The 15,707-nt window shown below is 37.3% G+C and overlaps 1 protein-coding gene across 1 annotated transcript in view; it reads left to right on the top strand.

Moving 5' to 3' along the window:
• The window catches only part of LMBRD1 (LMBR1 domain containing 1), a 78,675-nt gene extending 63,277 nt beyond the window's left edge, over nucleotides 1-15,398 (top strand). Inside the window, exons 15-16 of the mRNA XM_075087049.1 lie at nucleotides 14,133-14,224; nucleotides 14,390-15,398. Of these exons, the coding sequence (XP_074943150.1) occupies nucleotides 14,133-14,224; nucleotides 14,390-14,509 (212 nt within the window). The 3' untranslated portion in view covers nucleotides 14,510-15,398. The remainder of the gene's footprint in view (nucleotides 1-14,132; nucleotides 14,225-14,389) is intronic.
• Nucleotides 15,399-15,707: the final 309 nt, after the last annotated feature.

Raw genomic sequence — 15,707 nt, 5'->3', positions numbered from 1 at the left:
TGGTTTTGATTTGCTTTGGTCTAATGAAGCTTTGATGTATAGTTATGTCCAGAAAACAGTTTGCTTACAGCTTATTAAATTCATTTGAGGAAATTACTATTTTTAGTAGAAACAATGTGTAACAAAGCATTCCAGGAAACTTTAAAATCTCCCATTTATGGAGTTAACATTTATGTAGAAGACCTTATGATAAACATACAGCAGCTAGGGTTTATTTTTAAAAACACTCAGAAGTATTCTATTAAATTTTGCAATGTACTCGGGAAAAGTAAGATCTGAACTTCTCAGTGCAACTTCACTGGTAAAAGAATTCTGCAATTTTTAAGGTGTTCCATGAGCAGCCATAATAGTGGAAATTGAAATCTTAGGCTATTGTCCTGTAATCCTCTTACTCTAAGTTTATCATTCCTTATAACATCCAGTATAACTCTTGCTCATCTGTGCTGTTAACCATCAATTTTTGACCAGTTATTTGGGCAGAAGATGTAATATGGATATTGTGAAGTTGAGTAGTGACTAGCAAGCAGATGGATAACTGGAACTTTCCTTGACTTTCCATCTATGCACTCCTTAATGTTGATTTTTCTGAGAGCAGTAACATTTTATTTGGTCTTTATTCCTCTATGAAACTTGGCTAAAACTGGGAATGAGTTTTAGCCTAGTTTCATTGTAAAAAAAAAAAAAAATCCAACATGATTTCAATTAGCTTGGTTTTTCTAATGTTGTCTTTCTTCTTCCTTTCCCTCTGCATATAAAATTTTTTTGCAGTTTAAATTGCACTAGCCATTGCAATACTGATACTGCTGTTTAAGGTCACCATCAATGTTATCGATTGCTTGGTCGCTTGTTTAAAAAAATAGATCTCAGCAAAAGATTTATGGCCTTGGGAATGGTCCAGGTTCTTTCAGGCTGGAGCTCTCAATTGTTCTCACTCTGGCAATCTTTCAGCTCCTCTGTATAAAGAGGAGTTGAATTATGTATGCATTTATATACTTATAAAAAGGCTTGGCAGTGTTTGTTAATTGATATAGAAGATAAATAGTTGTCCTGTATTCTCATCAGTGTTCTGTAACTAGTGAATTCTGACTATGCATCTAGATGATCTTAGCAGCTCCTCAGGTTTTTTTTCCTATTTGCTGTTGGGAAAGATAATATTTAGTTTTAAATTATTTTTGTACTAGAGGAGATAAGTGTTACATGAGTATTTAAGTATTCAAAAAAAGTAGAGGTAGCATCTGGGGACATGGCTTAGGAGGCATGGTGGTGTTGGGCTGAAGGTTGGACTTGATGATCTTGGAGGTCTTCTCCAACCTTATGGACTCTATGATTCTAGAACTGGACCATTAATTCTTTGTTCCCAATCTGTCAGGCTGTGGTCTCTTGTAAGGCGGTTCCCTTGTATTTAAACTCACCTACATACTAAATTTGAAGGTCCTAGTCTTATTCCTGGTAGTTCATATCGTTTCCCCAGGGGGGTGGATTTTTCTCCTGTTTTCCCCATGCTTCAAATAAATCATTCATCCACCTTTATTTTTTATTATTTTTAGATTTAATGTGGTTTTAAGTGTTTTGATATTTTGACAAATATAATCATTCCATTTCTATTTAAGCTGCTATATTTTTGTGATTTAAAATAAATCTTCTGTGGCAGAGTTTAGAAGAACTAGATCTGTCATCTTTCAAAATGAGATGGCTTTGAGCAGGTTGTACAGATCTTTATTTCTTGTTAAAAGCTTCTCAGCTTGCCTAGTATTTGCTGGGAGAGTATACTCACTGGCATTAAGTTCATTAGTCTTGACTTTTCTGGGGGAAACTCTGGGTTGGACGGGGCTCTGCGCAACCTGATCTAGTTGAAGATGTCCCTGCTAATGCAGAGGGTTTGGACTAGATGACCTCTAAGGTCCGCTCCAACTAAACTATTATATGATTCTAAATTCAGATAGAATAAGCAACAAAGTCTGAGGACTAATCGTAGGACCTGGGGTTGGACTGAAATAAACCTAAATTCCACCTATGCTTGATGATATTTTTTTGAGTACTATGAATACTTTGCACAATTTTTTTCCTGATTTGCTTTGATCAATGTAAACAATACAGCTGATAATCTAAAACTAGTGTTCTGATGTGCTGAACACAAGAGTTGACCTGTGTAAATGATGGGTTTGGTTTGCCATCATTAACCTGTGTTGTTGCACTGAGTATCTTTGAGTCATGTTCACCTTTCTTAATAGGAAAGAGATGGAGAAGATATTGATAGGCTGTCCTATGCTAGCCTGTTGTAAGTAGATGATGGATGGATATTTCTTAAAGGTGAATGTTAATGTTATCAAAAGGCTGTAGTGGAGGTCTAGTAACTACAGATACAGTCAGGCCATTAAAGTATTTTTATAAATGAAAGAAAAGTGCTTTTTATAATGCTTAACTTAAAGCTGTATTAGTGAAAAGACTTTATTCATCGTTTCATCTGGTCAGTTTTAGAAAGTAGAAATGTAATGCTTGCCTTGGAATACCTGCCATTTAATACCTGAGTATGAAAACTAATGAAAATAACTGTTGTAGATGCTACTAATATGCTCTGTGGTCAGATAGAATATGATAAGTGAAACTTATTTCAAAGGTAGGAAGTAGCTTTTAAAATACTATTTCTCTTGTTTTAAGGATACTACACACAGAGCAAAAATAGATGCAGCTAGCTTCAAGTTAAGATTAAGATTGCCCAAGCACTTGTATTTTTATTCACTTCTTTGGTACTAGGGTTTTATCTTATGTAAACCACTGAACTGGAACTCAATGCAAATATTGATTTGTCTTCTCAGCACTTAATTTATTTAAACTAAATTAAATCTAATGTGTATTTTTCCTTAAGCATAAAACAAACTATGACCTCTTAATGGCTGTGCTGATATATAAGCTTATAGCAATTTGCTCTGTTTTATTGAATACTCAGATTATGTAGATATGATCTCTATTTACTGTAAGTACATTTTTTCTTTCTGAGATAGTAGATCTGATCTATTTTTTTGTTGTAGCAACTAATATCCTTGAACTTCAGTATTGTTACAAGTTCAGGTTTTAATGGGCAGCGTTTTCTGTATATGCATTTCAAAGCAGTGTTTGGCTTGAAAAGGACAATTACACTTTCTGAAGAAACATAAGGCAGTTAAAATATAATCCTGTAAAAAAAGTTTATGGTAAAATATATAATTCAGCTGCTTTCATGCAGCAGAGCTTCTGTGTATTTACTCCTGGTATGAAGGAGGTGAATCTGCTTTATACTTAATGCCAGAGGCAATGATAGCATAACTACACAGAACAAAACAAAGGCCAGAAAGTAGTAGAGCGGGCTACATCCTGTAACTCAAAGTACCTTTTGTTAGTTACATTTAAACATCTTCTACAAAAGGCTTGTGTTCTGGTTAACATAGACTTTTTAAAAGCTTTTCAAATTGTCTTTTGGAGCAGCAAATTTAATATATTTGTTATAGGCAAAACAAGCATTAGTTTTCATTGTTTGATATAGTTGGGCAAAGATCTCATTTGATTATTGTTTACAAGGACTAATGCCAGCTGAATTGTTGGGTCCACAGCTCAAGTGAGCATAAGGTCAAGCAAAGGAGTTCAAATATGTGATGACTCTTGCCCCTGGACTAATGCATTGAAAACTTCGTGTTGGTTTAGCTGAACAGGTTAATGATATTTAATGTAAATGAGCAATGACTTAGCTGCAAGTCTGTGTACAAGACTTTTCCCAACCTTAATTATGAGATTGATAAACACTATCTGCCTCTTTCTAGAACAGAAAACCATGAAAGTTGTGTTTTTAAACATCGTTCACTTTAAATTATTAACATGCTATAAATCCCCCATGACTTGGACTCTCTCATTTCCTTAATTGGGGAAATGAGCCTTACCTGAGGCCTGCTAAATGCTGACTATAGTCTGTCTGCTGGTCTTTTGCATAGACCTGCACTGACTCCAGCCACATGTAAAGTGTAAAAGAAAAAAGGTTGTCTCCATTTCTAAGGCTTTGAGCTGAGCAGGACTTATTGTGCTAATTAGATCTGTACCTTCTTATAGAACTATCTGTACCTTCTTACAGGACTCTCTTGTCAGCTGGAAATCAATGAGTAAAAGGCCTCAGGCTTTATTTTAGCCTGAATAAAGACTAGATGTAGATATTACTCAAGCTGGAAAGGAACCCCAAATATGAATGCCAAAACAGGAGCATATTCTTTATTTCTCCTTCAGAGAAATCCAGGAGGCATACAATGTGAAAGCACAAGCAAGCTGCTCAGAACCTTCAATACTGGCAATTTTGCATTAAGTGACTTATGACCACAGATTACCACTTCCATATGGTTGTTTTAAATGAATTAATTTGCAAAGTTATAAAATGCTTCACAAAAAACCCCAGTGAGGGTTTTAGTGAGGACTTCATCCATTTTCCTGTTAATTTACTGAATTACCTTATTAGTAATTCACCCTGAATCTCTACTTATACCTAACACTATTGATGTCCTCTATGAGAACCCAATATAAATAAGCACAGTGGTGCATGTTTGACTGCCGTAAGCCCTGTCTGACAGCTGTAAACAGCATGAATAACTGAGTGCCATAAATCTTTCTGCAGTACACTGTCGTGGATGCGCAGTTGTCAAAATACCAATTCCTATGCTTTTTTCTGGACCCCACCACTGTGGAAAGATATCTGAACTGTGACAGATATCTGTGAACACAGCTCTGAACTACCCTTCTCTCCTTCCAAGAGATTGTAACTGGAGAGAGAAGAGGCTGCATTTACTAAATACTCCAACATGTTAAATGGAGCTTAGCAGTACAGCAGTTGCATATTCTCTTCTTGGATCAACTTCCTAGTTCTATTGCCAGTTGGATTTAAGCCCAACAGTAAAGTGATATGCTCTGATATTATCAGTACCTTGGAAGAATTGAGGCTCCTTACAAAGAATTGAGGGGTATGCACCCATTCTTATAAGGAAGTAATGAACCCAGGGTAAGAACCCCTTTGAGTAAGAAATCTACCAACACTTTGTCTGCGAAATGTCTTTTATAAAGGTAGTTCTCCTACCAAAAAAAGGCATCATACTTGGCCTCTATAAATAGCAGTGCCACCAAATCTTTTCATCACTGAAAAACATTAATTACAACATGTATTGGAAATATTTTCAATTAAATGTTGGGAGCTGCTTCTGCTGGTGTAATCAAATCATCTTTCTATCTTGATACAGCTGATGAATTTACTACATAACATGCTCAAGAACAGTCATGCAGGAAACTTAGCAGCCTGTAACCACAGCTGGTGAAGCTGCATACAGATGTTTCCTGTCCATCTTCAGATACATCTTGCCCAGTAGATATAGAAATTACCAAATCGTGTGGATGGTCATCTTCATTGCCTAGGACATGTCCTGCAGCTAGGTTGGATTAATGACATTGGACTAGGCCAATCCTGTCTGAAACTGTGAGAGAAACCTGACTGGGTTACTGCCAGTTTTATCATAAATTGTGTCTGAAGGAGGCAGAAGATGGGAAAGGATGGGAAGGAAGCCATTGTTTTCACAGCATGATTAATGAGAAAATCACTAATTCACATCCAACTTCATATTTAAAAGAATTTGGCATTGGGTCTTAAGTTTGACTCTTTAATGATAGTCATAACTGATTTTGTTCTCCAGAGAATAAGTAAGGCATTCCAGTGCTGAAAGCTGCCCTACTTTGTCAAATGCTTCTCTGAGTGTTACCTGGCTATAAATATTTCTGCCTAAGGACTGAACAGGAGGTACTCTGTGTAAGGATATTAAGAGGTCAAGATCAATCTGTTAAAATATCTTCCTTCCATCCTTCAAATCCTTTTTCACGTAGCATGATCTCAGGATGGGGAAAACAATGAATCCCTGTCGCATGGGACAGACATCCTTCTTAAGTGGTCAGCTGAAGACAGCATGAGGCAAGTAGAAAGGATATAACATAAATGAGGTTAACATTGAAGGTCAAGTGGTGTAGTGTAGTTTCAAGGAAAAGTCTAAACTAGTGTAAGTTGAAGCTTGTACCAAGCTGATATTGGAAGATGTGGTGGGTAGTTAATGGAAAGTGTTCTGATTAGAATGAAAATGATAGGTTATGCTGTCCATTGACTCCTTGCTTTCTGGAACCTTGCATCCGTGTTGATCCCTATGGTATTGCCTTCAAAGTTTATCAATAGCTATGAAGAATTGTTGCCTTTAGTTACTTAATATATTGAATGGAGGCTCAGAAAACATCTCTTGCAGAACTTCAAATTTGAAGTCAGCAGTTTAAAGGCAAGAAATAACGATTACATAGCTTGTGTACAAATGCATTTGGCCAGTGTTTGTAATTAAATTGTATTAGTGTTTAAAAAAAAACTAGTTTAAACAGAAATACAGAGAACAAATTTTTCCTCTGCAGGTTGATCCAATGGTTTGTTGCTTCCCTGTAGAAAAAGGCCTCTATCTCTGTTTGGAATTAACATGCCTCAGATTTTAGTCCTTGGTTAATGCTGTACCATTTCAGTATACACATGGCCATGTAGCATTAGTATTTTCTTCACTTGAAGGTATTTAATAAAGGATGACTTGATTTTAATGTTTAAACTCACGAAAAATTAGATTAACAGGTTTAGCTCTTTGAATCTCATTAAATGGTTTTCTTCTACTCTGTTAATACATGCAAATCTTGGCACCCTCTCAGATTCTCTGTAACAAAACTAAAATAGCAACCTTATAGCTGGGTGCCATTTTCCTTTGTAATGCCATAGCTGTGCTAGGACGAACTCCAAATCTAAAATGGCAAAGAGAGGATTGATAGGCTTTTTGAATGTATAGAGGGAAGTGGTGAGAACTATTGCCCATGTTTAGATAAAGCCTGTTTGTGCTTGCTTGTTTGGAAGATCTAGTAGCTTTTCTCTGCAACTAAATCCTGCATTTCCTGTTCATACATGCCACTTTGTTTAAATTTGACTGTTGGAAAAAAATGGTTGTGACCCAGATTGCTCAATAGGATTTTGTCACTATTTAGCATTCAGAAACTTGGACTAGTGACTTTTTTCTTCTCCTTTCAGCACAAAATCTTGGAGGCTCATATTGGAAGAAGTCCTGCTAGCACTGATGGGACTTGCAGATTCTTAGGGCATTTAATGTAAACATCCATAGTGTGTAATTATCATGAAGAAGTTGTATCACTGCTGCATTAGTTAATGTACTGTAGAGTAACCGCAAGTAGCGATTGGTTATCCAGACTTGTAACTCGTGTTAAAAATATCAGATCTATTTGTTATAAAACCAGACTGATTCACATTAATTACACCATTTTCTGGCTGTCTAGGTTTATATCAGGTTGGGTTTGATTTGTAGATACCAATATGAGGTATGAGATGCAACTTTTCAGTAACTCAAGCTACAGATAAAAAGCAGAGTTTGCTTTCTAAATGATAGTGTCCCAGATAGTTCTTCCAGCTTCCTCATCAGTCCCTGGTTTCAAAGTGGCTGGCTCCTCCTTAGCCTGCTAAATCTTTTCCTTTGGCAGGATTTGTTACTAAACCTACTGCACAGTTCTTGTTAAACAAGGTAGGTTTTGGACTGGACTTTATCAAACTAGAGTTTCGGTTTCTACAGGTCTCTCTTAGATGCCATCTCACTACCAGAAGAAAAAAAATTTTTTTAAAAAAACCAAACCCAAACAACTGGGATGAAACAGCAGGCAGCTTTTTGTGCTTGCATATTACACCTATACTTAAAAAGATTGTACATAGCTGAAAACCGTTGTTTAACAACTGAATGATTTGATACTCATGCTTCTGTAGTGCACTGTACTTCAAAGTGCCCTCAGCTTGAATGTTGGAAGCCTAGTGATTCACATCCCTTTAAATAGGAAGACATTGTGGCTACATATGACCAATTGGGAATTGTTTTCAGATCCTTGCTATATGTGAATGAACCAATTCCAGCAGTATGATTTCCAATGTGGTTTTCAGTCTGATAAGGTATCCAAGGTATAAATTTTTGCAAAGTTAACCTTGAGGCAAGTGGTGATAAAGCTCTATAATACGTTATTGTGAAAGCTGGAAGAGCAACAACTTGAAGGTTTATGCAATTTGAGGAAAAAGCTGAGGAAAAGAGAACTAGTATGGGATGCCACAAACTAAAACCTGTAAAAGGTTTGTATAGCAGATTGATTTTTCACTAGCTAGTGAAACCTGAGAAGCAGCAGCAGAGGGGCTGGATTGTGAAGTGCAAAGACAGGCTGAACAGCTGAATGAGGCTAGTATTAATTTTGTGTGTGTATATATATATCACAGCAGAGAACAATAAACTTTCCCTGTTTAGACATCAAGAAAAGAAATACTGGATATGTGGCTGGTGGCAGCTGTTGCTGCTGCCCCATGAATCTGTTTCCAGAGAAACCTGTGAAAGTGGTACATGTAATACTATCTTAAACACAAACCTCTGTGGAAGTTGGAAGTCCTGCAGTGACCTTAATTAACAGAGAAATATGGATGAAGATCTTAAGCTGCAAGATGATAGATAGAAGAGCAAAGGGGAAACCTGTAATTTCAAAACTTTGGTTATACCTGCTAATATCTGAAGACACCTGAAGATGATTTTGTCTTGTCCATCTGAACACTTTGGTCTGTGACCAAAGCCAGACCCAGAAACAAGTTCATGTTCTGCCTCTTAAGGTTTCAGTCTTTAACAGAGTATTTAGTTCTAAATGTTATTACTTGCTGCTTATTTCCACTATTTTGTGTGTGAGTTTATTAATAAATGGGAAAACCAGTACATGTGTCTAAGGATTGCTTGTAGTACTGTAGCACTCCTTCCCTCCGATGGTCAAAAGGGATTCTGACCACTCAAAGGGTATTTATGCTGTAAGTGGAAGTGTTGCTGTTTCTTGAGAGAAAAGAGTTGGACGTTACAGTTATGAATATGGAATATGGCTGTCTGGGTCATGGTGTTTCTGTGGGCCATGAACTTCCTCATGCAGTTTCTTTGTATAGGCAAAGTTACTTAACTGTTTTGATAATTTTGAGTACTGTGAATTCACAGTAAAACTGCTTGCCTGGTCTTTTCTAGTAAAATGTTGAATTGCAAGTCAAAATTAAGTAATAGGACTCTTATTCTGTCTCACATGCATGGGTCTCAATTTCTCTAGTCTTTCATGAGTGGTCTGAGTTACAACACACTTTTGTCCAAGATGAGGTGTCCAGTTAGAAGTTCCTCTTTAGTTTGAAGTTTGAGAAAGCATTACATATATTGCTGCAAAGAGAATTTTGCCGTGATAAAAATAACAAGGCTTTGTCAGAGCTCTTAGTTTACCTCAATGAGTTGTTTAAGGGGTGTACCTCTCTGGGAATCATTCTACCATCCAGTAAAACATTTGCTATTGTAGATATTTTCAAGTAAAATAAGCCAAAGGCTGCTTAATCTTCTGTTCTTGCATATTTTTTGGTAAGTAAAGATATGTTTCTCTGAGGCCACTTTCAAGCCTGAAATCTTTGCCCTGTACCTGCTCAGTTCATAGGAATCCTAGCTGTTTTGTCACTTTGCCACAGTGTATCAGTATTTTAAACAGAGAAAAACATTAATACTGCTTGTAGGTGCCAGGTAACATTTTAGAAGGTGTCTAGAAGCGGTCTATCCAGCTGTGTTCCATGAGTTACAGCATCCAAAGCCAACTGTTCTTGCTCTAGTTGTTTACTCTATTTGTCAAAATACATTTTAGTTTTGTTGCAGGGAAGCCAGAGTAAGAAAATATAAGCATCTTTAAAAACAGTTTAGAAGCAGTTGACTTGTGTTATTGTAATGTAGAACTGACTTGACCTGTAGGAATATTGTTCATTCTGTGATACAACATATTGCTTGTCTTAAGTCACATAACCCAAGTGAAGTATATAGGAATGGCAGTAAATAGTAAAATAGGTGTGTCATCATATCTCAGTAGCACAAGGAGAAATAATATCTGAAAAAGAGTAAAAGCCTAGAAAGAATGTGTTTAAGTTGTCACAGATGTTGAAGTGCTGTTGCATCCGAGGTACCAGAGATGCGCATTAACCGTCATCCCTCTCCAGCAGGTTCATGGAGAGCAAGTTGCTCAGGTCCACCTAGATGGGAGTGTCTTCTCAGACGTAGATTCTGAAACCTCTTTGGGTAGCCTGCTTCAGTGTTTAACGATGCTGATGGTGAAGCTTCTCCTGTTACCTAGTAGGAATATTTCTTGCCACAAATCTGGTATCTCTTGTGCTTTTGTGCAGGTCTAGGAAGAATCTTGCCCTGTATTTTGTAGGCCTCCATTAGCTAGCAGAGGTAGTAGTAAGACACACCTGCAAGCACCTTTAGTCCAAGGTGAACAAACACATCTTCATTGTACGCTATGTGCTCTAGCTGTTGCAGTGGTGCTCTGCTGGACTTGTTCTGGTAGTCAATGTTTCTTTTTTACTGGGGTGCCCAAAATGGCACTGTTGCAGATACAGTTCCAGTCAGAGTAGAAGGAAGCGATTGCTTTCCTGGACCTGTTGGCTGTACTTCTTAGTGACTCCAGGTTTTCTTTTGTATTTTTGAGTTGCAGATGAGCACCGGTAACTACATGCTCTGTTTGTTTGCAGAAAGCCACCTCATATCCCAGCAAAGTTGCATTGTATCTGGTCAACCCTCAGCCTGCGCTGCTGCATGGTGTCACATTGTCCCAGGTGCAGGACTTCTGCCTCTGTTAAACTTTGAGTACTATTTCAAGGGGCTGGAAGAATAGGCTCTCCTGAATCCTACCATCTGGTGTGTGGGGCCTCTGATCCCCAGTTTGATCTACAGATTTACAGAGGATACAATCTGTTTCATTGTCCAGTTGATTAATGAAGAGGTAAAACAAGTGTGACCTCAGTATTGACTCCCAAAGAATGCCAATGTTTTCAAATTATGTTGTTCACAACAATTTGTAACTCTTCCCCAAGAAACTATTTCCTTCTGTATGCTTTTGTGAAAGCTCACTGTATTTTGAGATGCAGAAAAGACAGACTGCATTATCTGTAAACAAGTTCTCATAATCTGAGTTTTCAGTGCATGAAATGATTTTTTTTTTTAGGCTTTAAGATTTTTTTTATCCTTGTAAATGATCTGAAACTAGTTAATTCACTTCTTGGAAGAAACCTTTGTTTGAAAATATTAGTACATTGAGCCCAAGGCTTTTCTAATCCACTGGAATGAGAAACTTCATCAGTGGACTTGAAGAGTCAACTGTATTTTACTTCAGGTAGTCATGGCTATAAGCACTTGTCATCCTGTGTTTAAAAAATTTTGTCTTGAATCCTGGCTGTTTGGCTCTGCTGGGTCAGCACTATGTAACTGCCACCACTTTAAGAAGAGAGTGTTATGCATCAGAGGCTTGGTAGCTTTCCATGTATACTTTTGTTCCAAATGATCAAGATGTGTCAGTAATATTCACGATGATCATTCTGGATAAGTAGTTACCTTAATTCAGGTTATTCATTATAACTTATTCTAAATTATGGCATGTGGAGCAATAAGTTGATTAAAAATGTCATGTCGCCCTATTTGGTAACTTCTTAGTTTAGAAGGAAAAACTAAAATTTAGTTAGATGAACTTGTGACATATTCCATAGAAATGTTTTTTCAAGGTCAAACTACTCTAAAATATTTACCATCGTCTATTTGATCCAATTACTGTAAGGAGCCATCAGAAGGTCTTTTAGTTGTTTTTTAATTCAAGTAACCAGCAGGAGAGCTGCAGATGATATTGACAATACTGTCTGCAATTATGAAGCATCTTCACTTTAGCATTTTGTACTTTATCGGAAACTTCACCTTTTCTGTGGACATGTCATGCTAGCATGGAGTGCTGTGTGGTGTGCTACCTTAAAATTTTTTGCCCCCTTTTGAAAGTTAAGTACTGTTGACTGGTGTTAAGGAATAGGGGGCAGAAATCAGTTTTTGCTGCATAACTGAGATCTAGTGTGGAAAACCAGGAAGGGTTAGTTCAGCCAAACTCCTTCCTTGTGCTTTCACTCTGTATGTGTTACTGGAGAAGCATGCTTTCTCTAATCAAGCTGTTTTGCACTATAATCTGCAGAATGTGCCTAGCTGCATGTTTTCCTTGTGTCCAGTAGTTGTGAAATCCCAGTTTAACTTCTTTTTTGCCTGCTGATGCTGTGTAAGGGACTTCAGAAATCAGTCTGTTGCATAAAGTAGTATTTAACTCAGTATTTTAAATTATTCTGCTAGTTTTATCAAGTATAAGGCATTGGAGAACTGTTGAAGGAATGGAGTTGTATATTTTGGTTACAAACATTCTAGACACTGTAGGGATTCAGTTTGTGTGGCATCTTCTTGGCAAGGTCAAGTAGCAGACCTTCCTGAAGAAGACCTATCCTTAACTCCTAACATTTCTTTCCCCAGGAAACAGTGAGCTATATAATATGTGGTATTGTTAAAGCAGCAGTTATCTAATGTGGAAGTTGAATCTTTAAATAAAATATTTACTTTCAGAAATTGATAATTGTCAGCTTGTTAGGTGGCTGCGAAAAGTTAAACTATATAAGCAGCAGCATACCACTCACAACTTCAGGAGGTGGGAGGTCTGTACTTAAACTACACCTAGGGCGTATTTCCAAACCTGGGGTCAGAACTGAGGGATGAACAGGCAATTCCTGCGTTGCTTACTTTCTCTAGTGTTCAGATTTAGACACCAGTTTCTGCTCTGAAATGGGCTTTAGGTGAGGTTTGAAATGAGAGAGACAAGAGATCATGAACTCTGTTCGTGAACTCAGTGCACCCCTCCTGGCACTGGAGAGAAAGGTCTGCCAGCTGGCTTGCATGTCCTGCTGTCTGCCCTCTGACATGACCACTTGAATGTTACAGACTCGGTGTCCTGTACAAGCCTTTATGCTGCCTGTCTGTAGTCTTAAGAATGTCTTCACAATTTGACTCTTAATTCTGTTAAAATCTGCCACTTCGTAATGGAGGATGCTACTAAGTATTTTTAGATGGGGCTGTATTTGTGGTGTTAGAGGAGTAAGATGTAGCCAGTACTGTCAGGGTACAAAAACCCTCTGCTGTCTGGGTCACAAAAGGCCCAGTATGTGGTGGATTTTTTTGCCTACACGACTTAACATTGCAGTTAACTGATTTTTACAAAACTTAAGCAATGCTGGTGGAGAGATGTTTTTTCAGAGTCCCGAAATGTGGTTTCAGTATCAAATCTGTATCTTTTTCTTATGGCTACAGTTTATCTAAAATGGGAAGCTACTAATCAGGATCTGTGCCAGAACAGGCAATAATTGACATAACTGTAGTAGAAATTGTACCCAACAGTAATGGTGCTTTCTGTGTAACTCTTAGCTTAATGTTACCTGTTTTCGCATTGACTCTACCATAATAACAAATATTCCTCTTGTATACCTTTTTGGTAGAGGAGAGTAAATCTGAAATAGGATAGTCTATTTCAGTGGGAAGGGACCTACAACAATCTAGTCCAACTGCCTGACCAATTCAGGGCTGACCAAGTTAAAGCTTGTTATTAACTGCATTTTCCAAATGCCTCTTAAACACTGACAGGCTTGGGGCATCGACCACCTCTCTAGGAAGCCTGTTCCAGTGCTTGACCATTCTCTCAGTAAAGAAATGGTTCCTAATGTCCAGTCTAAACCTCCCCTGGTGCAGCTTTGAACCATTCCCATGTGTCCTGTCACTGGATCCCAGGGAGATGAGCTCAGCACCTCCCTTTCTGCTTGCCCTTCTCAGGAAGCTGTAGAGAGCAATGAGGTTGCCCCTCAGCCTCCTTTTCTCCAGACTAGGCAAGCCCAAAGTCCTTGGCCTCCCCTCACAGGACATTCCTTCCAGCCCTGTGACAAGCTTTGTTGCCCTCCTCTGGATGTATTCAAGGACCTTCACATCCTTCTTACATTGTGGGACCCAGCAATGGTGCTTCTAAAAGGTGGTTCTTCAAAACTGGCCAGAACTCATAGGGAATAGAGTGTCATTGTTCTTCAGAGCTGAATACTCTCCAAAACTGTTGAATTATCCTATAAATTGGAACTATCTGATTTTCATTTGTTCTGTGTTAATCGGTACTGCTTGCTTTCCTTTTAGATCAGTGTATTGTTACTCGGACATACCTCTTCCTTCATAAATTTTGGTTCTTCAGTGCTGCCTATTACTTTGGGAACTGGGCATTCATTGCAGTAAGTACTTAGATTATAGAGATTGCTGAATCACATTGGATAATTTACAGTAGTTGTCACTGAATCATTTATATCACCAGACTGCCATTCAGTTTTACATATATTGCCCTTGTAAGCCCTTTAATTGAATAATAGTAACTTATACTACTTATTTTAAATTTGCAGGTCTTTTTAATTGGATTAATTGTTTCATGCTGCAAAGGCAAGAAATCGGTCATTGAAGGTGAAGTGGATGAAGATGATTCAGACATGAGTGATGATGAACTGTCTGTTTATTACCATTGATAGCCTTTTGCCTTCAAGATGGAAAAATGTAACTCAGTTATGTTGAAAGTCATACCCATATGGAATTGGTATCCAAATAAGCATCCTTGCACCTGTAAAAATAGAGGAAATAAGTGTACTCACTTAAAGGGGTAAAAAACTGAATACCACTTTTTGAGTATCACTGTTATATCAGAACAAATATTGACTAATGTATAGAAAATACTGTTTTATGATCAAATATGTATGTAACTTTCTGATGTATAATTTGGTGAGCTACAAATTTCATAACTTGTGATGGTTTTCTGTTAAGTTTTCTTAAATACTTTCATGCTGAACTTGTAGGACTTTTTTATGCAAGCTTATAAATAAAACTAGCTAAAATCCTGCAAAACAGCTGGTGTAAACACTGCTGGAAAGATTTGGATGAGGTTTACACTTTCAGAAGGATGTGACTTAACTTTTGCATCAGTTCTGCTGGCATTTCTGGGATTCCCATATAACACTATAGCTAAAAAGAGACTGTCCTTTAAGTGTGCCAAAAACATCTACTTCAGTGGTGAGTTCACAGTATGTAAAGAATAAGTCTGTTTTGTACTGTTACCTACACTGAGTTACCATGGGAATCCTCAGGTAACTATGAGGTGGCTCTTGCTCTATCAAGGGAAATCATTAGTGTAAATGACAATATTCAGTATTGTTGCAGTGTTTTAGTACAGTTCAGTTCTGAAACTGCCAGGTGCCTGACTTAGTGATAACCGATGGAATAATTGTGATTAACTTTTTAACTTATTTTCTTTAATGCAAATTGTCTAGTTTGAATTTTTTTCAATAATTAATGTAAATTGTCAACTTGTTTACAAGCCAATATGTTTATATAAACACAGTTCATAAATATTTTTGTCATTCATGTTGTCTTTGTAAAGTAGTGTTATTTTAACTATATAGTTGCTGAGCTATATTTCTAAGCCTGAAAAATACCTTCAAATAACCTTTGACAGACTCTGAAAGAAAATGTTTACAAGATGTTTACAGGTACAGGTTTTTAAAGTTCTGTTGCTACCTGAGGGAAATCATAGTCCATGCAAGCACATGGAAATATAACTTGGGTAATCTTTTTGTAAGACTAATTGTTAAATAATTACTGAAATGTAAAGGAGTGATTAATATAATGTCCTGCTTACATGTTTGCAAACTCTTAAAACAGGCAGGTTTCTGA

Source organism: Phalacrocorax aristotelis, chromosome 3 (genome assembly GCF_949628215.1).
Source record: "Phalacrocorax aristotelis chromosome 3, bGulAri2.1, whole genome shotgun sequence".
Lineage (NCBI taxonomy): Eukaryota > Metazoa > Chordata > Aves > Suliformes > Phalacrocoracidae > Phalacrocorax > Phalacrocorax aristotelis.
This window is presented reverse-complemented; position numbering and strand designations above follow the sequence as displayed.